Source organism: Labrus bergylta, chromosome 17 (assembly GCF_963930695.1).
Source record: "Labrus bergylta chromosome 17, fLabBer1.1, whole genome shotgun sequence".
NCBI lineage: Eukaryota > Metazoa > Chordata > Actinopteri > Labriformes > Labridae > Labrus > Labrus bergylta.
The window spans coordinates 21,521,288-21,544,641 of record NC_089211.1 but is presented as its reverse complement, the minus strand read 5'-3'; the positions used below and the strand labels follow the sequence as shown (position 1 = coordinate 21,544,641).

The 23,354-nt window shown below is 40.2% G+C and overlaps 1 protein-coding gene across 2 annotated transcripts in view; it reads left to right on the top strand.

The window, feature by feature from the left end:
* Nucleotides 1-23,354, top strand: part of eng (endoglin) — a 52,799-nt gene that overhangs the window by 13,437 nt on the left and 16,008 nt on the right. For both annotated transcript variants that reach the window (XM_020638403.3, XM_020638401.3), the window contains exons 3-5: nt 4,451-4,593; nt 14,987-15,100; nt 20,441-20,621. In XM_020638403.3, coding sequence (XP_020494059.2) covers nt 4,451-4,593; nt 14,987-15,100; nt 20,441-20,621 — 438 coding nt within the window. The remainder of the gene's footprint in view (nt 1-4,450; nt 4,594-14,986; nt 15,101-20,440; nt 20,622-23,354) is intronic.

Below are 23,354 nucleotides of genomic sequence, written 5' to 3'. Positions count from 1 at the left end.
TTTGAGCTCCACTCAGGCCGTGCAACTGAATTTCGTTGTAGACACCTGTGCAATGACAATACATCTATTCTTTTCTTTTCTTTTCTATTTTAACCTAAAAGTTTTATAGATAGAAAAAACGTTGAAGCTAATTTAAAAGCAATTTTAAACATACCACAACAGAATGAAAGAAGAGCATGTTAAGATCATCTTGTAAGCTTATAGACAGATGCTATCTGAAGATAGCGGTCGTCAGTGTGATCCTCTGATACTCTAAAATGGTCTCAGCAGTGGCACTGTCTTGATGGCACTGCGCACAATTGAACACATGCAAACACAAACAGATGTCTGTGATTTGGCTAACTACCCTCCCCTTGTCTTTTTCCTGGAGTACCCGAGAGGTCAGGGAAAGGGAATAAACAAGCAGATCAACCCGAGACACGCGAGTTGACCAGATGGGAACCTTTGTTCTCCTCGTTAGTTCATTAGTAAGCTCCAGGGTTTCTGCAGACCACGAGTAGATTCTTGCTCAGGGTAGAATAAAGCGCATCATACTGTTAGTAGTTCATCACTCGCAGATACTGGCAGAGTCTACAAAACTAGGTTTTCTCCAAAGGCTGCTTCACTAACAGCAAATTGGCTGTTATCGATTTTGGCTGCACACTCCTCCGTCTTAATTTATGAGCAGTCGATCATTTCGCTATGATACCTCTTCAGATGTTTCTAGTGAAATAAAAGTGCCAATTAAGACTGGCAATTTGGCCATATGGTGTTGTTATAATGGTAATTAGCATAGTTTTGAGGCATACTAATCCATTAATACAAGATTTAATGCGATGTTTAATTGAGTTCGCATCGAGAATTAAAGCAAAGTTTATGATTAATTCCGATTATAAGCACTTCAGAATCCAAATCCATTTTCTTTGCTTCCCAATGATTTGTGGTATTTTCCAATTCACATTCCTGCCGCACATAACATCTTAATGGAAATCAACAGCATTCATAAACATGTCTGCTCATGTAATGGGAAGTGGAGGGGACTGATATCAGTAGATAAAAAAAAAAAAAAGGACAGAGAATGGAATGGCTCTTCCATACCTCATTTACCAGCAGACCGCTTAGCGAAGCCATTGGCATTTCCGGGGTCAAGAGGGCGAAATGAATGTTCTTCATATCCTATGGTGACTCGTAAAAAAAAACAAAAAAAACGGTGACACAGGCATGTACACACACACACACACACACACACACACTAAAACACACTCGCACAGTGTTAAGCAGTCAGTGTGATTTATACCAGAACCTCTCGGGCGATAGTCATGGGCCGTTGACTCTGTCACCGCAGAACAAGAGAGAAATAACTTTATGGATGTGGATATTGAGCAACAGACATTAACACAGAGGGCCAGAATAACAGGAAACCAGCCTTGACCTCTGGGGTGAGGGAGAGAGAGAGAGAGAGATGGTGAAGGAGCATGTGGGGGCGGTGGGGGGGGGGGGGTCTCTCCAAAGCTGAAGCAGGCTAAAAACAGTGTTAAAGATGTTGTAACACTAATGACACAGCTTCTCTAATGCGAGCCAAATGTGGTATTACTCCCACAGAGAAGACGGAAAAAATATTTATATGCGGTCGAAAAATAAAAGATGTACAATTTTCAAAATGTTCTTTAAAAGGCTGCGTCTGTGACATAATGTCGGTGAGCTTTTGATATTAATTAAAATAGGGTGTAATCATCTGCTCTTTTTAAATCAGCTGTATTTACGATCGGAGAGAGTTACGAACAAATACATGAATCGGGCATTGAATAAGGTGTCCATAATGCCAGGCCTCTTTCATTGTGGGCGCAACAAAAGCAGCAGAAAAAAACGCTGGTTGTGTAACATGTTCTAGCGCCCTCCTTTTTTTTTTTTTTTCCCCATCGCATTCATCACTTTCTATCCTTTTTTTATCTCTATCTCTGTCCACCGCTAGCGATGACATTGCCTCAACCAAGGTCTTTGATTAGTCCCGCTTCTAAATAAAGCACATCCTGTTGACCTTCCAAACTTTGTAATTTCCTATTAACCCTTTCCTCTCTTCTGCTGTTTTTTTTTCTTTCTTCTTCTCTCGTTTGATTCGTTTCTACAGCACGTCTTTCCCTCTGAGGGATTGTGGCCTGCTGGGTAAACAGACCAGATATATCATAAAAGTCAGTGGACCAGCACGTCATGCAGCATTTGCTTACTAAATTAGTTGTGTCTGGTGTGATATCACTCTTGCTTGCTTATGCTTGAGCACCAGCTGTTTTAGGGGTGATTGAGGTATGCACAGGGATTCTTGGGCATATCTCGCTTATATTCGTCTTACCGCAGATATGCTTATCTTATGTTTAGGTGCAGCATAGAGTGGCTTTGACTGATCACATAGGGTGAAATATATATCATTCAAAAAGATGTACCTGAATACAGATGTGTGTATCCATTACCAACCATCCAAAGCTTTACATTTACATTTGTATCCATAATCTGCCAGGTTATATGGCAGCTATATTAGCCTTTTAAATACAACATGCAGCACTGAATTGAATGAATTTCTCATTTGGATTGCTTCAAACTAGAAGGGCTTGCCTTGGAGTCAATAAAAACCAAGAAATGAACTCACTGACTTTGGTTGAAAGAGTGGTTGGCTAACTGAGGCAGCTTTTAGAGTGAAGAAACATCCAAAAATATTGAGTAAAACCTGATCAGATTATGTTTAAAATATCGTGTAGTTGTTACTTTGTCCTCCTGCTGCTGTGACTCAACAATCGTTTGGACTATGACTTTCAGTTTGCGTCGATTTTGGCGCCCCATGTGGACAAAACAGCACCTCTTATCTCTTTACTGATTTGTCCTGTACATGTATAGGTCGTGTTTTTTGAGGAAAATCAAATCCACTTTCCTTTAACAATCAAACATATCACTCATCAAGAATATTTGCTGTGGACAAATTTAAAACAAGGCTCAGAAGTCAGACACCTACCCCCCCACAGCAGCAGTTTCAGGCGGTTATGATAACAATATAGAAATACTCAGTCCTGTGGCAGGTGGTTTTGTTTGCTTTCAAAGCTCATAAATAGACAGTATTCAGTATTCATTTTATGTTGTTACGTAACCTGCTTAAAATACCTCACAGGAGCTTGAAGTGCTGCTAATTTTAGCAAAAGTAAGCTAGTTAGCTAGCTTGATTTTTTTTTACCAAAACAATCGAATAAGGTTGTGGTATTGGACAAGTCATTAATTTGTATTTGAACTGTGGTCAGTGAGGCCTGCCCCCAAATAACCTTTTAGTGCACCAGTATCTTAACCTTGATTTCATTAGTTAAGTCCCCCCATAGTATATTTTCAAGCTAACGACGCTGCCATATTGTGCAAACACTAAGTTTGCAAAACAGTTGCTAGTCATTAACAAATTTACAGACACAAAATCCTGATGTCAACTCGTATACTTTTTTTTCATGCTCTGTAGTATTTTCAATGGGCAGAAGCTCAATAGTGATGGTGGGAAGTTGTAAGGCTTGTCATGGAGTAAATCCATTCCAGAGACTGCGACCACCGTGGCGGTTAGCGGCAAGATTACTAAACCACAAGAGTCACATAATGCCTCAGTCAGACCCCTTTCATCTCTAATCAGCACGAGGTGGGAGATTTGCCAGGAAAGACATCCTTGATTGAGTTGGAAAAGACATCTGACCCTTGAAACTGTATTCCCCGCTGGTCTTCTTCAGGGAAATAGGAAGTTTGCTGCAGAATGTTTTTGTCCCTGCCAACTTCTGACAGGTTCGAGTGAGCCTGTGCACGCGCGGATTCACTCTAATCTCACACAGAAAGTACACACACACACACACACACACACACACACACACACACACACACACACACACACACATTGCCCTGGTCAAACACCAAGCATTTACACCCAACCTCATCCATGACCGCACAGCCTTGGCTTGATTAATTCTGCCTCCAGAGACACGGATCCCCAGGTTAAACAGCGGGCTCATAGCGGGGGAGCAGAGCGAGCAGGCGTGATGGATGACTGCAGCTCCGTATCCTGACACGTCTGATAAACGTGAACCCACAGATTCGTTTTTAAACAATGTAGTCCTACCCACGCATTTAACACCCATACTCTGAGACCAGGGGGAAGCTTTCAGAATGACTAATGCCAAATTTAGCTCCTTTCAGACAAGGTATCTATAACACAGCGTGGGTTATCCGTCTCTTTAATAACGGCTTCTGGCCTTCGTACATAAAGGTCTTCATTTATGTGTAAATGATCAGAATGTTTGAGGATTGAGCCATAATCCTGCAGTACCTGGAATTTGACACAGAAGACTAGCTAATACAGAGATTTCACATTAACGTCGGGAAAGGAAGAGAGATTATTTGTGTTGACGCTGCTTAACCATTTCTTCTTGCTTTTTTTTGTCTTTTTTTTTTTTTTTTACAGCCTCGAGTCAGACATGTGTTCCAAAGCAGGTTAAAGACAACCCATGGGTCAATGTGAGAGAGATGCAAATTGGCTGCTGGACCAGCTTCATCACAGAGGACAAGGCAGAGGTCCACATCCTTAATCTGAAATTTACCTCCCAGGTAAGCATGTCAAGGTTATACTAATGAGACGCTGAGTGGGCTGGGGCTAATTATGTAAAATGTGGACAATCTGCATGATGGGAGGAAAATGTGAGATACTTGTAAAAAATGCAATATTGTAAAAAAAGTGTATAAAGGTATGTATATCCAGCAGGCAAAGGAAACTTGTGTCGACCATAGTAACTGAAACAGGAAATAGAAAGATAAAATGCTGTATCATCAACACTGTAGCGGTCCGTCAAGCCGGTACACAGCTTGCTTGTCGTTTAAGTCCAATACCACAGCCTTTCATGGGCATTTTTCTTCTCAGATAAAAGTACAATACATCAAACCCAGACGTACCAAGGAAGCAGTTTGTCAGTACTGTGCACTGCTCTCATTTGTATTCATTTTACGCCTTTCAAATAATAGAATATATCCCTCGTTGTCTGAATTCAGTATGACTTTTTCTTATGCAGTTTGAGGCTCTGAAAGGTGAATGCAATGTGTCACAGCTTTATGTGGGGTCCAGTTTTTGCCTTTATTGGTGAGGACAGCTGAAGAGAGACAGAACATGTTTGGAGGGGAGAGCAGGAGGATGACATGCAGGTCGAGCCAAGGTCGGATTCGAACCAACGGCTCGACAGCTCCGTGTCACACCTTTAAAACTCTGCAAAGCTGACAGATTTTGTAAACAAGATTAGAATATATATTTTTTTTTTTACGCTTAAAGATGTTTTTGGTTTCATTTTAAGAAGATACTCAACTCTTGTAAAGACAAGGTGACAAATCAGGAAGTAACGGCACTTAGCGAGACAGTTGAAAATTTGTGCACATAAGGGACGATTCAAATCGGTAACATAAAGAAAAAAGAAATCCTGAGTTCTCTGCATTTGATGGCTTTTGTTAATGGCCCTCACATGTCTTACATCTATAGCTGAATAGAGGCATAAAGACATGGCGAAGATATTGCAGTGGATGATTAACCACCATGTTTCCACAATACCAGGGCGACACACTGCAGTATATTTACCATTAAAGCATTTTTCTTTATCATCCATATAAGATTACCATCAGTCTCTCTCTCTCTCTCTCTCTGTCACTCTCTCTCTACTCCTGTAAATGTCTCCACATCTGAGAGAAACAGAGAGAAAGAGATACCAATAGACAGCACAAGATCTTAGGCTTATACGTTGAAAACATTTTAACAGGGATTGTAACTTTGCAATCTAGTGGAAGAACCTTATTCAAATCCTTTCAAAATAAAGTCATGTTTGTCATCAAAACAAGATTGCACATGCCCCTTGTTACTTTGTGTAACTACTACGGGCTACTTTATTCTCTAATGTCATGTTGGTTAATATTTCTAGTTCTGTAGCATAACGACTTAGCGTAGTATCAAACAAAAGTTAAATACAAGTGTCCATGTTTTGGAGTGACACCGCTGAGGGAAAATAAGCTGAATACACCTCTACAAGCACTAAAACAACATGGCTGGACCTGGCAGAGTTTCTCTCTGTATATACTGAGGCTAATAGCAAACCTGGAGCAGCTTGGCGGGCAGGTGAGCCGGGAGGTCAATACTGCAGCAGCACTTATAATATACAGAACAAGTTTTGTAAGAGTAGCTCGCTCACACTTTTGAACTCTCAAGACTTCTTCCCTCCTCTGTGAAACTTCTAAAAGGTCAAAGTTGAGCAAGAAAACCTCACTCTGTTCAGCCAGGTGAATGTGTCATGTGATGAGCTGAGGAGGGAACTCAACACAGATTTTTTAGCAGGCATGAGCAAATTGGTAGATTCAAAAAGACCAGAAAGTAATAAGGTTGTTTTTTTTTTTTTACATATAAAGCTCCTGTGGGGAGTTTTTAACAGGTTATTAAACACAGTGAAATAAATATTGAGGCTTCTTTACAACCTATAAAAGCAAAGGAGACCATCAACTGCAAGATTGACTATTTAACTATCTACTTCATATTATTTTTTAATGCCGGAATCCACTGCCAACGCTGCAGAAACAGCCTGTTTTTCACACATTTAGATTTTCTATTAATTCTACATCTGACTTTTAAAAGACAAACAGATGAAGTTTGTCACAAAACATTAGTTACTCTCATACAGGACAAAATTAGCAATATCATATCATCAAGTTAAACGATACATCAGCGCTCTTTATATTACATTTTTGGTCAGAGCCCGACCGATTAATCGGCCAGCCGATAATTCCGGCCAATATTAGCATATCCAGTGACTATCGGTATCGGCTAATTTGATCACAGATATGTGCCGATATTACGAGATTTATTCACCAGTCAAATAGCATTTCATTTTGAGTTTCATTGTATTACACTTGCAGTTCTCACTAGCTGAGTGCGCTATATGGATTACAACAAGCATTATCACTATCCAGAATGTCGAGCGGTGATGAACGCACATGCACGGTTCCTTCAGTTGAGTGACCATCTTGTCTTGGTTATACAGTATATCTTTTCCTCAAGTGTTTGATAACTGCATTCGAGGGATCAAAAAAATAAATCTGTATATCTATCTATCTCTAGAGATCAAACATAGATCCAAGAAAGATACCTGCCGATTTATCGTTTTTTCTCTTCCTAATATCGATATTGGTATCGGCCCCTAAAAACCCATATCGGTGGATCCCTAATTTTGGTTAATATTGTTATTTTCAATTTCTAACCCAAAACTCAAAAAACTTCTTCCTACACATGTTTTGGCAACACAAACAGTTCTGTCCAATTTTCTTCAGCTGAATAAATAACTAACCCTTAACAGATGCCAGACATAAAAAAAAAATGTTCCACTACAAAGGCTGCTACAGCAACCAAGCTCTGCATGTTTGTCTGTCTATTTAAAGAATTCCCTTTATGCACCCTCACAAACACACAACAAAAATCGCTGCTATGCTCTGTGTGAGGTCATTTTGTTTTATTGCTAAAACTTTGCGCTTCAGAGAACGAGAGCAGAAAGTAGCTCCAGAAAACTTTTAATCTAATGTTGTTATTGCCGTGGCGGGCTCCATTTTTCACTGTCCAACATTGTCGGTCAGCTCACATTAGTCATTTCTTTATCAGTGCGCTGTTTGTTTGCTTCTTCTGTTTGTTCTCACTTAAGAGTTCTTTGTGAAGCTCTTTCTCAGAGCTGCTGTTAAGCAACTGCTGTTTACTCATTGTCTCTTTTTATTTTTCACTCTGTTGGGCATTCTTTCTCGTTTGGTGGTGATCACGAGGAGGGAAGCAGATGTGCTGCGTGCCATCACAGGATGCTGCCAAACAATAGCCACCTGAATCCATCCCTTCAGTTTCTCTTAGGAAAGTTGCCAAGCTGTATAAGTGCCTTAATATCAGGTTAAAAACTTGAAATTTAACTAAGTTTAGTTTTCTAATACACAAAGAAACATGAGCTAATGAACTTCAAAGATACCTGCGTCTTTAAGGGATGTGTTTCTATCATAGACTGTATAAAACATGGACATAGTCTCAGTTGTTTTTTGGAGAGGTGTTATGAAGCAGAACACTGGTGGTCGCCATATTGGAATCACTATCTGCACTCTCCAAGGAGAGCTATTACACTCACTTTCAACTTTAATTACGTCAGTCTGGGACACCTATCGAGTAGCGTTGTGAGATGTGTAGCTCAAAAATCTAATTTATCTTGTACTGTTGTCAATAAAATCCCTAATTTCAGCCTCTGTCTGAAATGGTTGATTGCAGCCGCTGTCTCTTTAAGGCCCCTGTCCCAACATGCCCAGTGTCCTCTGATTGGCCAGCTGTGTTTGCAGTAACAGGGATGTTAGAGTGAGCTTCCAGGTGGCCGTGTCCTTGAAAGAGCTGCTGGGGTGGGCATATCCTACAACTTTGCTCCATGCTTTGCTCTTATACGTCGGCAGAACATGACGTCAGGTTCCCGCCAAGTCTCACGATGTCTCTCATTCAGAGTAGCAGGAAACCACGTCCAGGGATTACTCCAACAACTGTGCATCTTGTGTTTAATTTTTGGTTGCTGAGGGTTTAGTATGAACATCATATAATTGTATGTATTTATCTAAATATGGATCAGCATAATAGATCTCCTTTAACTTTCAGTTAAGCTAGTAATAGGAAAAGAGGTAGAATTGAGTCTTGCAATTGGCTCCTTGGCAAACAGCTATAATGTGTCTCACTGTCACGCTGGCCACGCCCCTTATTTATACAAGAATGTATGCATCACTAATATAATCAAAACGGTTAAGTCTTAAAAACCATGCTGTGTGAACGAACACAGAAATGAGCTATTAAGACCAAAACCATTGTATGCACCAGGCTGTAAGCATGTTTTATTTCTGCATTTTAATTTGGTACCTGATTTGGATTCCTCATGTTTTGCAGCCAGCCTCAAGGGGTGTGATGTTGTTTTTATAATGGGTTTTTTTCAAATATGTTTGTGCATGTGCTTGGCTGCTATCTTGGACAAGTCTCCTTTGTAAAAGAGATTTTTAATCTCAGTGGGACTTCTTGGTGAAATAAAAGTTAAAAAATACAGTTCACACATGAGGCACTGCAGGTTTTTTTACATTTCAACTTTGGCCTCACTTTTCAACACCAGAGATTTCGGCTCAGATTCCATACGTAGTTACATATTCCTATAGCTGTATTCCTTATACAACCTTGGGATGGATCATTTGCACATCTTTTTTTTTTCTGGCCAAACCCCATGAACTGCTCTCTTATTCATGCCATTTAATGTCACGTTCTGAATATATCATATTGTTCCTCAATTCCTCTCTCTTTGGTAAAAGTGCCTTTAAAATGATGCTCCCTCATCTTTGTCTCATAAAGATATTTGTCTTCAGACTCATTTTAAACTTGATAATATTATGATTACCCAAGATTTAGGATTAAAATGAGCATGTCCAGTTTGATGGATTTGTCTGCTGGCCTGATTTTTCTTCTTTGATGTGAAACTTAAGAGGCCAGAACGCCTTTCATCAAGATATGTTGTTTCTCAGTGGGAATATTTCCTATCAAATGACGGTGAAATAAAATGTTACAAGTAAGGCTGATGACATTGCGAAAGCAGATCATTTTCCTTTGCCTCAATGCCGGATTATCAGCATGTTGTAACAGAGCTCTTTTGCCTATTCGTCTTTGCTAATGGACTGCAGTGTTACAGCATTTTTTAATGGGCTGGAAACCAGAAGAAGAAGCTGTTTGATGACAAAACAGATTTAAACTAAATTAGGCCTGAAGAGTCCAAAACCAGACACATCACGTTGTGTTGGCGATTAGGAAAGACCACATTACATTGCACAAATCTTTGAAAAAGTTTGTAAGCCTAAATTGGTGTGGGGTTTGTGGGAGGTTGCAAAAGGAATTTGGCCCTGGTTCAAAGCGATGCAATGGATGTTTGACAGAGTTAGCATATCCTGTTCTCATTTGGGACCATGAGTGGATGTTTTATCAAACCAAAGAAGAAAGTGCACATAAATTCTCCTCACAGAGACTTGTTATCTGCTCGACTGTCTGTTTAGAGCAGATTTTTCTTGTGAACACACTGAGGAAAAGGGAACGACTTCATCTCTTGCCAAACCGTCCAGCAGTCAGACGGGAGCTTTTGCTCTCCCCTCATCCTTTCTTTGTCCTTTAAATTTTGTTATCACCCTCTTTCCCCATCCCCTTTTGTTTTTCATACTGATTTACAACCTGCCAGAGACAGTCGACTCTCACACTTTGACCGTGCGGAGAATTAGAAAGAGGAGCATGAAGGGGGGGGGGGGGGGGGGGCACAGGCCAGGAGAATTCATAGGGAGGAGCTGCTTGAACAGGGCCCACTGATGTCACACACAGGCCAAGGTAGTCGGGGTCTTGGCACGCGGCCGAGACGAGACCAACGGAGCCAATGCGAGTTAAGGGAGAGAGCCAAAAGAATAACTGGAAACAACATCAGCGAAGGCCCTTCAAAAAAATGCTCTCGAGAAAAAAAAAATAGAAAAACAATTGTATCTTGAAAGTGCAGGAACAAAAGTAGCAAAAGGTGAGTGATCAGGGTCAGTCGTGTTTCAGAGTTCAATACGAAAGAATGAAAGTCCCAAAAGGATGAAGGGAGGGAAACAAGACAGGGAGACAAAGAGGCTCATTAGAGAAGAGTATTTAAGGAAAGGTATCTATGTGAACTCCAAAGGAAATGCCATTCATTCATTTACTGCAAGTACGTGCGCCGCGATTCGAGTGAAAACAAAGTTGTGTTTCCGTGAAGACATTGTTACACCACAATTCAAAGTGTTGGAAGTTATAACTAAGTCCCTTTTATGTTCCTCCATTCTTTTGAGCTCTAAACCTCTAGAACTGTAGTAATGTACAATGGTGCTGCAGTAAGCGAAGAACCCTGACTAAGACGAGCAACTGACTCCAAACAAACAGCTCTGTCTTTAAAATCAGAAAGAAATTGATGATCTCTTTTTTCCCATTTAAATAAAAAACAATTCAGTTTCAATTCAACCCAGTGAGCACTAACTGTGATGCTGTACTGAAACACCAGAATCACCATTTTGAGTTATAATTTTGAGAATTTGTTGACTGAAATGATGACTGTAGCCGCGATTGCCTAAAACCATTTTGCAGCAGGGTGTAATGTCTACGATAAAGATGTAATTTCAACCCATTTTATTTATCAGTCAGCATAGAAGAAGCTGAAAAAAAGATGCATACGCAGGTACTAAGGTTGTACAGCTCTGACTACCTCGACAAAAAGACTCTTGGGTGCTGATGTATTTATTTTAAACCTGACAGGAGGGGCGTTTCTGTGGCTTACATTGGAGAGCATCAGATTTGAATTCAGGCAGTGGAGAGTTTAAGAATGGTTCTACTCCTGTGTAACTCGTTTTCGTTGGTGACTGTGATGGACTGCTCACTTAAATAAATTCACTATAAATATGAGATGCTACTTCAAAACCGCTGTGTGAATATGTGATGATAGGGTGATGTTAAATCAGGTCTGAACTTAGACCTTCTATCATCGTCTTCAAATAAGCAGCGCAAAACATCTTTTCAACAGTGGGCTGTCACAATCTAAAATACTCTCTGAAGATACTTTTGTTGAATTTGTGGCGATGTACACTGAGTTGGGATCAAAATATGGAAACAAAAAAGCTATATAACTGTTATCAATATCTATAATCTTTAAAGGAATGTTTGAAAAGAGCATCTTAAATTAGTCATCACTAAGTTCAAGGTAGGTTTTAGGATTTAAATGGAAACTAGAGACGTATGTGTTTAGTCAACTGTTCAACGTCACCACCCTCTTTAGAGTTGATTAGAAGTATTCTTAATATTTTTATCGGCTCTGCATGCTGGTCTAATGTTGTACTCAAACATTTGAGCTGTTAACGGGCCTGCTCTCCTTGCTCTACAACCCGGATGTAAACAAGCACAGCGACATTTAATAGTAGCAGCGTGGTTTGGCAGTGTTTTGATCTAAAAATGTAGCTAAAAATGTGTTTAAGCTGTGTCAGGTTAACAGGTTAACACTGGCCAAATACACACATATATATATATATATTTATATATATATATATATATATACACTGGAGCAATACATAACCACATTCAGCAGGGGCATGTGGATGTTAACCTGCAGAGGAGGACCAAAGGCTGGCGGTGTTAGCCACACTCAGACAATATTTAAATAATTTGTACTAAAGTTAGACTGTTTCTGAGTGTTTTCTGACCTTTTAGACTTGACAGTTAGCCTGAATTTACATTTCTGTTTTACCTGACTAGGACATGTTTCACCCTGGATCATCCCTAATTAAAGGAAGGTAGAAATCAGAGGAAGGAACACTGAGAAGGGACAGCCCCTTGGGTGCTCTAGTAAAATATAGAACAGGCGCTCTTGCAGCTACGGGGTCTCGGTTAAATTATTTTGCCATGAAGATTGGAAGTAAAGTGTCAAAACATTTCACCAACGTAGGCAACAAAAAAGTTCAGACTACGTTTTCATGCTGTTACAAATGCTGCCATGTTTTCACCTGGGACTGCAGTGCCCCCTTTGGCCAATTTAAATAAGAGGCGGCTTTACACATTTATTAGCTGCAGCAGGTATTATGCAGAAGCCAAGTCTGTACAAGACATTGATAATATGTTGTGTGCCTCTGTGAGTAATGACAGATCCCTCTACCCATTGCGAGCCTCTCTTTTCAGGGCATCTGTGTCGGCTCAAAGGCAATTTGTTGATGGTCTCCTCAGACCTAATTTAGTCTGAATATTTCCGTAGCTCAGGTCTGAGCTCATCAGGATTCTCTTGGATCAAACTCCGGCAGCATCAGGTAGCGAGTAAATGAATTTAATATTAGGGATTCACACTGTTTCCAGCAGCATGCTCATTGTCTTCCCAGCAGGCTTCAGCTCTCAGAACAATCCAACTTCAAATAAACATAATTTAACAGAATAAAGTATTTGCTGTCGAAGGGAATCACAGACGTATGAAAGCAGAAATGTGTATTTATGAGTGTTAAATTTCCTCAAAGCCTCACTCAAAGATATTTCTTATGCATTCAGTCATAAAATTGAACCAATTTCAAATCCATAACTCTTCCACTTTCCTTAACCCAATTATTTTGGCAATATTACAGAAATAAGCGTAATATGAATTCAGATTCATTGGAATAAGGTTAGTCCTGGAATAGAAAGAAAAAACAATCCCTCCAAAGCCAGAGGTATTATTCTTCAGTGAAAAGGTTTACTCACCACCTCTTCTGTCCATAAAACTCCGCTGTAGAAGCTTTAGCCTGCGCACATGTGGCGCATGCTAATTACAGCTGATTCATAGAGCGACTGTGGAGGTGATTAGCATATCACATCACCATTGTGTTACCCTCAGCTTGAAATACGGTTAATGAGGTATTACATTATGTGTTAAATTATGCTAATGAGGTTGAATATACAGTACACCGCCGGGATTAGCCGCGGTATGAAGACAACCAGCATAAATTAGAAAATGCAGCTTATTTGACGTCAGGTAAATATTTAACTTGGACTTTTTTCTGTGCCCTTGTTTAGAGGTAAGAATGGAAGCAAGCTGTATTACCTCATTACATCTGTGTCAATATGGAGGCAGACAACAAACACAGCATCCTGTCTGTCTACAAGGCCTCCTCAGATGTCTGCCACAGCATGCACGTGTCTACATTTGATTTAAACGTGGATAATTGTCTTTTCTCAAGGGGGTTCCTCCAGTCGGAACTATTTTTCAATCAAAAATGTCTTTTAAGATATGTTCATTAAGTGACACTCCATGCAATATGGAGAGGTCTGCAAGTTGGGGGATAGTAATATCCGTTTAATGAGGTAGTAACAGAGGCGTTACAGGGATGAGAGGGGATCAACAGAGTCAGCAGGGAAGCGTGTGTGTGTGTGTGTGTGTGTGTGCGTGTGTGTGTGCATATCTGAATGTGTGTATGTGGAGCTCGTGCTGTGCTCTCTCGCACCATCTTTAGAGACGACCAGTTGTCCGGGGTCCAACTGCTGTTGAACCCAACAGTTTCTCAGCATTCATGAAATGCCTCTTGTACAATCAATTGCTCAGAAAAGAAGACATTGATATATTTTCTGATATTCCAAAATCTGCCTGCAAAATACTGAAACGAATCATTTCAAGTGGCCTGTGATCGATATAGAGAAAAGATATAATAGGCCTTTAGCAAGAATAATTTAAAATGTCATCACCTCATTAAAAGACAACTAGATTATTATAATTTGACAAATGTATTACTGAACTCTCGCAGCAAATTTAAAGGACAAACGCTGTTTTTTTTTTAATGTAAAGAGATTGGAAAACTTAAGAGTTTGTGCAACTTGGTGTGAAAGAACTGTCAGTTCATTAGCAGTGTATTTGTTTGAGGTATCTGGAGCCTGGTATGTGTTTACAAGTTGACAAGAATATGGACAAAATACTCCCCACACTGTGCTGCTGTATAACACAATAATCCAATAGCAGCATGATGAAGCGTTGTTTGATGTACTCCAAAACATGTTGTAGAAAAATGTTCTGTCTTTTGATTTTAGTTCTTTGTATGTATTGTACAGCACATACTCAGCATGGTGTTCTTACCAAAAAATCTCATTATTGGCAGCACAGTAGATCCCATATGGATGGCTTCATAGTGTGAGAGAATATTTCTGCCTGTTGATTTCCTCCTAATCAGTCCCAGAGTTGCTGTTGGAGGTTTACACCGATGCCAAACTTCTTCTGCCTGAAACACAACCATAAACTCCAAACTCTGAAAGAATATGTTAACCCATTAGCATGTCTAAGAAGTCTTAGATTTTCCAGATAGTTGACACTTAATAGCACTTAAATGTACAACAAATTAGGATGATTTTAAGTATAACTTGGATGAAACTTTTTTCTCTTCCTTTCAGGTTGGGGGAATGTTCGATCTGAAGATGACCAACGCCAAAGCAATGAATCTTATCCTCACATCTCAAGACACGGCCTATGGGCTATACAACATCAGTGCAGATGTCAACATCTATGTGAGTACTGCCTCTTCTTTTTCTATCCAAGTCAACCCCTTTTTATTCTTGGTGCAGGGTGGATGGATGCATTTTAATTTATGTGCAACACACCACTGAGTTATTTCTTGTGTGACTCTTTCTTTGTGTTAGTTCTAGCTAATCATGACAAATTAAAAACCAGTGTAAGTGGTTATTTTTTCATTATTGAATAATTTCCAAATTTCTCCACATGTACTTAACTTCTGTCGAGTGCCAGCTGTTTTAACTCCAAGTCAAACGGCCCCAGCTGTGCAGGCTCTCCGCGCCTGTTAAGAGAGACAGTGAACAATGTTGGTTTTTTTTTCCATAGATATCCCCCCGTGGCCGCTCTGAACGAGGCGGTTTGGGTTGTTGTGTTTTTATTATCCACACCATAAAACCTGTAAAAGACAATTTTAAAGCGGCCGGCAACGAGAGGGGCTGATGGCTTCAGCAACAGAATTAATGTTCCAATGAAATTGGAGAATCTGACTTTAACACGCTGTCCTCAAATTATATCTTAAAGTTAAACCCATAGAGGCTACAAAACAACTTTTATGAAGCTGCTTGAGTGTCTGATTAAATAAAGGAATACTACTGTGATGAGGATGAAGTGTTGCAGTTTTCACAGTTTGCTCTAACTATTGAAATCTCAATTGGCGATGAAGCTAAAAAGGTGAATAAATCAAGTTAATGTTTATTCGAGCAGAAAACTCAAGAATACATTTAACGCCAATATAAACAGCTGTATAGATAGTCCTAAACAGGGTGTTTAAATGATAAAGATTGCCTCAAACTTGACTATAAATAGGGCGTCCTGGTGGTTAGTATGCGCCCCTAATGTACAGAAGCTGTAGTCATGGGCGGCCCAGGTTCAACTGCAATTACATTATTGACATATTCCAAGGCTTACTGGTCTGTAAAGTCGGCATTATAAGCCTCCGCTGCTCTTGAACCATTGTGTCAACTCTGCATCATACATGCTGTCCTTTATCCAAGTTGTACTTTATGTACACTGGCTGAAGTGTTTTGTTTTTTTAACCTAAGCAGCAGCCACCAGAGTCACATCCGTTCAGCTGGCAGGTGAATTTAGATTTCAGACTTCCCGGAGAGGAAGAATCACAATGAATGAACATTTTATCTCCTTTATTTCTTTCCTACAAACTTCTATCATCACTGTGGATTCCTGGACCTGTTGACTTTTTGGGAACACTTGACATCTCGATAGTCGGCTGCTAAACGAAACCTTTACAACATTACACAAGCACTTCATTCTTATTGAATGCATGACACAGTTTGAGCAAGTTGTTTATTCTCCACTTTACAAAGTTTGACAAGTAGCCCTTAAGTGCGAAGCAGTTGTGCATCTCACATGTCAGAGCTTTCCCTCTGAACTCGAATGCATCACTAAGACTTAATAATGATTTGTCAAGATCATAACTGACATCAAATTAAACAACAGGAAGAAAAAAACAATTTTGTGAAAACAGATTTCACGTTTGGACATTAAAAAAAAAAATCACAAACAAATACAAAAAAAGCTGACCAGTCAGAGTGTCGAGATATTTACAGGAATGTCACCAGTTAGTGATATGGTGACAGCCGTGTGCTACCACATCCTGTATCATGTCCTGTGGAGCGTCTGGACAACATCGCCTGTGACTGCAGGATGTTTTCGTGGGATGAGCAGTACCGCTGGGGGATAATGGTGTTTAACTGCAGATTGCAGAGTAAGAGGAACAGCATCTGTTCTGCATCGCAGAAAGTACGTCACTAGCTTGACAGCTTGGCTCAGTGTCACAATCACTGCCTGTTTTGTCCTCCCAGAGCTCACAGTTGTTAAAAAACAAACATGACAAATCACAAAGTACAGCAATATTTTTTTTTTGTCAAATAAGCCTAAAAGTCATAACAGCAGGTTTTCACTGAATTTTAATGCAGTGTCATGTATTTCCTTTTACTATACCAGAATCTATTAAAGAGAGATTCCAGTATTTTCAACCTGGATCCTATATTCATGTGCTTTTGTGTGTGACAGACGCACTGCCCCAAAAGATCCCTTCAGCCAGCAGCCATGTTATGATCTTACTTGCTTCATTTTGCCATCGATAGGCTCAGATTGTCATTCAGGGCGTGTTAAAGCGGTGGGAAAAGGATTCCTACACAAGCAAGACCCTTTTTGTTCAAGCAGTTTCAAACCAAAGACTGTTTAAAACATGGATGTAGTCTTAGTGACGTCCCCAATTGGTTTCTAAAGAGGCGTTTTGAAGCACACCGATGGTAGTCACTGAATTTGAAATGTTTCTTTCTATCACAAAAATGGGACCCGATGTGGATTTCTTGGCTTTTTTCAGCCAGCTTCAAGTGGACACTCTTGTAAGTGTAGTTGTTTGGCATTTCCATATTTGCTTCATATTCAACACAGGCGGTTGCTGCTTGTTTCAAACACACTAAACTTCATTTCCAAACACAAAAATGTGGTAATTGGCACTAAAAATGGCAGTTGGTGGTCTACCCTTGCCTTGATTGCAGAGTTTGTTTGTATCATGGTTTGAAATGGTTTTAAAAAGGTTTTACTCAGATCCAACACAAATCAACAAAAAGGAAGTTACAAACAAACTAATGGTGGAGGAGGCAAACCAGCAAAGTTAAATCACTTTGGTTTTCAATGGATTCTGATGGCTTTGAATAGAGCGGTGTAACAGCTGTTTCTAGCTAAATATAAAGGATCTTACCTTTCGAATCTGAGAATAACAATCTGAGCCTGTTTGTGAACAAGCACTCGTAATGACCACGCTTCAGTCAGCTGCATTTGCCCCAAAGGATAACATTGCAACCATCACAGCCTGACTCACAGCTGCTGTCTGTTGAATCTTCTATAAAAACATACACACCCCAACATGGTGAAATAGAGCACAGGTTGAAAATAAAGCAGTATTCCTTTGAAAAAGATGGCATTTTATAAAAGAATATTAGGTAAACGATGAGATGAAAAAGATGGAGCCAAGCTTCTGAAAGTCCGACATCAATCCCAAAGCAAACTCATGGGAAAGAAGCATCATCAGAAGTGCAGATGGTGATCCACTTCTCTCTCAAAACATCTCTGGGTTCCCTGAACTTTCCTGTGAGCCTGCAGAATATCAAAACCATTCCTCAGAGCCTAATCTCAGTTAAATTCCACTGTAATCATTAAAACGATTGCCATTGTTATTTCCCTTTTTTTTTTTCTTCCCGTTCGTTTTTCCTTGGCCCTCCCCTCCCTGTCCGCCTGGTTTTGTCGTGACTGGTTTTCCCTCTTCTCATTTATGTTGTTTCCCCTCACTCTATTTTTTGATCTTGCGTCAATCAAATATTCATGGAGAAAGACTCGCGGCTCCCTCGGGCTTACTTGGCTTCCACCTCTTTTTTTTCTTCTTCTGCCGCTTTGTGACGCAAGGACACACTCACAAGTAGTCACACGTACTAGACAGGTCCAGAGAGGAATGCTTTATTATTTAAACAAAGCAAGCTCATTCACTCCAAATGTCCATCTGTTGTAGGCGCTGTTATGTGGTGAAAAATTATTAAAACTCCTGTGAGGAGTTTTGGGCCGGGTGTTAAACAGACTAAGTCATTGATGCCTCATCATGAGCTACAACAGCAAACCAGACCATCAGCCAAAATTGTTAATGCCTGAAATTCAGATAGACCGACTAGTCTAAAGGAAAGAAAACAGTTTAAATTCAGCACAATTTATTTAATTCATTATCTGCAGGAAAAGTATGTAATTCGGTTTTTGGAGCCTGAGCGTGGCTAACGTCAGCAGTGCTAGCACAACCCACCTTCTGTCTTCCCTGCAGGTTAACGTCCACATGTCTGTGTTAAATGTGGATGCTCCAGTCATATTTACAGTTTAACCTGACAAAACCCGCGTACATTTTTATCTCCATTTTCTAGATCAAAACATTGCCAAACAGCTCTGCTTCTACGAGATGCTATCGTTTTACCGTGCTGGTTTACATCTGGGTACTAGAGCAGGGAGAGTAGGCATTATAATCGGAGACAGCCAGTCTATGGCTATAGCCCCAGCTGTTTGCGGGTGGCTGCATTGCAGTCTGAGCACAATATTTGACCGGCATTGAGGGCCAAAATATTAATAATTTAGTAATTCTGGTGCCAACTAGCGTGGTTGATGACTTTTAACCCTTAAATCGTCTAATCATGCACATTCCTTTAAATTAAAAAAGCAGGCTGAGTTTTTCAGCAGAAAACACTAGCAAAGAGATTAGAGGTACAACTTTGTCCACAGGGGGCGCCAAAATCAACACAAAAGTTCATAACAGGAGCTTTAAATAATTATGAGACAATAGAAACTAAATCATTTCCGAGTCAGAAATACAGTGCATTTTAGAGCCAATTCAACAGCCCAATAAAGATAGAATTGAAATGCTTCCACCAGTTTTCTTTATGCAGTATACTTGTCTTTCTGATGTTGTCATGTAGCACTCCTAAACATCTAGTTTTGTTCTGCAAAGTGAACTGTTCCTGTGTGTCACTGGGTATAAACGTTTACACAATGAAGTGTAGCAGTACTTGTGAAGCACTTTATTTTCTACTTCAGACTTTGGCTCGCTGAAGAAGATATACGGACGAATCAGAGTAGATCATAATCCGTTGAGGACTGAGTAAAAATAAAATGAATGCTTTCTGTCTTGCCTTTTTATTTGTTAAGTTTTTTAAAAGGCTTACTCCGTCCGTCTATTCTTTTTTTTTTCTTCTCAGTGCATTTTTCTGCCCTCTTTATCATGCTTAGCTTAATGTAAACTCCATTATTTCCCATCGGCCTAGACGAGGAAACAGCAGTGTCTAGTCGATGGGGATGGATGTATATATTTATACCTTGTATGGAGCCAGATTCCAGCCGACTGCGGTGACGCACAGAGCTAAAAAAGTCCCATTTCCTGGCCCCACTCAGGAAGCAAAGGAAAGACCATGGCTCCAACAGGGTTGTGCAACTGTACTGGTGGACACTTAACCATAATAAACATTTCTTTTTAACAGGAGCCTGCTCAGAGAATGGAGGGAGAGTTGGGTGGAGCGTAAGAAAAAAGTAATAGAGGAGAATAAGAGGGTCGGGCTAAAAATGTTTGATTTGACAAAGTGTGAGCCGACTGGAGGTAATTAAAAATAAATATAAAGCTGACTCATTGGATTCTGTGTTTTTGTAGCAGTGTGAAACAGACAGACTCACGCCTTTCAGGACATGGGGGGTGGGGGGTGGGGGGGATTTTGACCGTTTTCTTTTCTGTAAAAAAGTGTGTCATGAAATTAATTGGCGATGACTCTGGTTCTCCTTTGCAGATAAACAATGCCTCCACGCTCACCCTTTTCCCTAGTCAGAATCCCAGCAACGTCCACATGGAAGACTTCCCCACACAAAGTAAGGAGGAGCTGGTCGCGTGGGCAAAGCACAAGTTTGGAGGCGTGACATCATTCACCACCATCCAAAACCTGAAATCGCTCACAGTGGCAGCGACGAAAGGTGAGGAGGATTTCTGTCTGAGTGTGATTTACTTTATGATCTAATATTAAATAACTTGTACGTTTGAAGAGAGTCATTACAGCATCGGGTAAGATGTCCAAACGTTAAATAAGGATGAATGTGAAACAGCATTATGGAAATGTATCGGGCGGCCACAGCAGTGTAAACTTTCCTGTGTGCATGAAAGTGCTTCAGATTTATTGAGCTCGACATTTTTTATCTGGAAAAATGTAATCTGCATCTTTGTTTCTTCAAAAACAATATTTGTGGTGCTGAAAAGAGCAGAGTAATTACAGTCAGCCCAACGCACAGCTCCAGCTTACATAACTGCAGCACTGTAATCAGGGAATGATGCAGTGTTGTTTCCAGAGATATCTCTGCCGACAAACCTTATCTCATCACAAGTTTCTGAAGAAGAAATCGCTGCGAAAACTCTGTAAAGAAAGATGCGTTCCATTTTTTTAATGCAGTGCTGGTTTATTCCATTTTTGGTTTAAATTCTATAATGAATTTCTTTTTTTCAGTTTCTTATCAACAAATTTATTTCAGATGCAATCACATCAGTAATCAGAAAAAAACAGGCTTCAAATATGTGAATAAAATATACGTCAACATTTGTCACATGAACACTCTCTTATAAAAATTACCTAAAATCTGCAAGGAAATATCCAGTCTACTGAAATGTGTCACAAAAAGTGTCACAGTCCCATAAAGTTAGAATACTGATGAAAAATCCTGCCCAGATGATACTCCGAAAATACCTGAACATAAACATTTTTGCCATTTGAATTAAGTACTTCTGCAACAATTATCTAAAATAACAATTTTAAAACTATCAAAATAGCAAAAAGCCATTCATTCCTTCAGTGGACTTTTTGTGTTGTTAGGTCGTCAGTTTGTGAACCACCTAATAACTTCCTCAATGAATATTACCATCCATGTTGCATGCACATTTTTTATATTCTCACTTATTATATAAACAGATAAAAACTGCTCATATCACCTGACACACGTCCGCCTCAACCTCTTAATCTTCTATCAACTAAGTTAGCCAGGTGGACAACAGCATTATCAATAAAGCAGCTCTACAGATGTCATAGTATGAGGATAATATGTTCACTGAACCAAATATAACTAAGAAAAGTTAGTGTTTTTTTTCCCCCTTGTCATTCATCAAAGCACCAAGCATGTGGATGTTTGAGTTTGCAACCAAACTGGAAAATGCATCTTCTATAACAAACAGCACAACTGCTGATTTCGAGGCTTTAACAAACGCTCCATAAGGCTGCATGTTGAAAAACACCTGTGCATTGACAAGCTCAGCATATGGGGGAAATCTCATGCAGTCAGTGCAAATTTTCTGCTTTTTTTAAAAGTGCTGTGTGCTGAGCTCGACATTCTCAGTGCTGACGGGATGTATTTGCATATGACAAAGCATTTAGAAAGACGAAAGCTGTGGACAAATAGCCACCAATGCTAAAGACAGAGGCACTGAAACACTTTGATTCAAAGTGAGTGTTCACGGCTAAGCAAAGGCCGGACATTAAGAATATTATTTGTTGCTGTACTGCCGGCAGCTGTAGCAGCGGGGATGCTCCATGCGAGCACAATTATTTCCAAACAAAGGCTGCTGACGGCGGTCTGAGTCGAAGAAGAGATCTAACATGGTTGTGGAAAGAAAAGAAGTGAAGTGTGCAGATGCTGTACGAGCGTAGCTTCAACATTATTCTGTGGATTCATTAAGTTTTTATCTCTCTTTATGATTGTCTTTGCATGACCGGGCCCCTCAAATACACGGGGTGGTGCAGTAGGTGACTGCTTAACATCCCTCTCATTTTCAATGTGTTGTTTAAATTCTGCTTAAATGCTGCATTTTCACCCACTCTTTACTTTTACTGTAGCCAGTGTTTTTACTGACTCATACTCCGCGAGGGCATTAAAATCACCCAAGTAGCAGAGCAGTTTACATCGCTATTTTGCTGTTTCCCTCGGCTCATGATGGGGTGTGAGGTGAAGCTGCGTAGGCCTCCTTGTAGGCGTTCTGGAAAGTCTTTGCAATAACCACACTGCACTGTGTTGCCAAATTGAAGACTCGCTGAGGAGAAAATATGTACTTGGCCTTTAGGTTTTTTGGACAAGTTAAAAGTTGAAATTCAGGTCATGCTACAGCCAGTGCAAAAAGAAGTTAAGCAGTGTCAAGGGAGATACTTTTGAATGATAGATGCCCAGCTGCAAGCCGGTTAACATCTCTTAAAGCAGCTAAAAGTCTTAACTGCATTCAAAATGACAGCTACAAATACTTTTACGGCCTGATGGGGCACTTTTTAAAGTTTTCAATTACCGACTCCAGCTATCACTCTTCAATTCCGTGGCAGAAATCCTCATCCACGCCTTCATAACCTCCCATCTGGACTACTGTAATGGAGTCTGGGATAACCAGCAAAGCCCTACACAGGCTCCAAAACTCTGCTGCCAGAGTCCTCACCTGCACCAAGCCCCCGCAGCAATACACCCCCAACCCTCATCCACCTCCACTGGCTTCCAATTAGATCCATAATCAAGTATAAAATACTCTTCCTTACTTATAAATCCGTCCATGCCCCTAGCCCACTCAGTACCTCTCCGACCTCCTACACCAGGACGGGGCCTGCTGTCCACACACCAGACTCCACACCTATGGAGACAGGGCCTTCAGTGTCCTACAATTGCACCACTGTTTGATGGCAATGCACT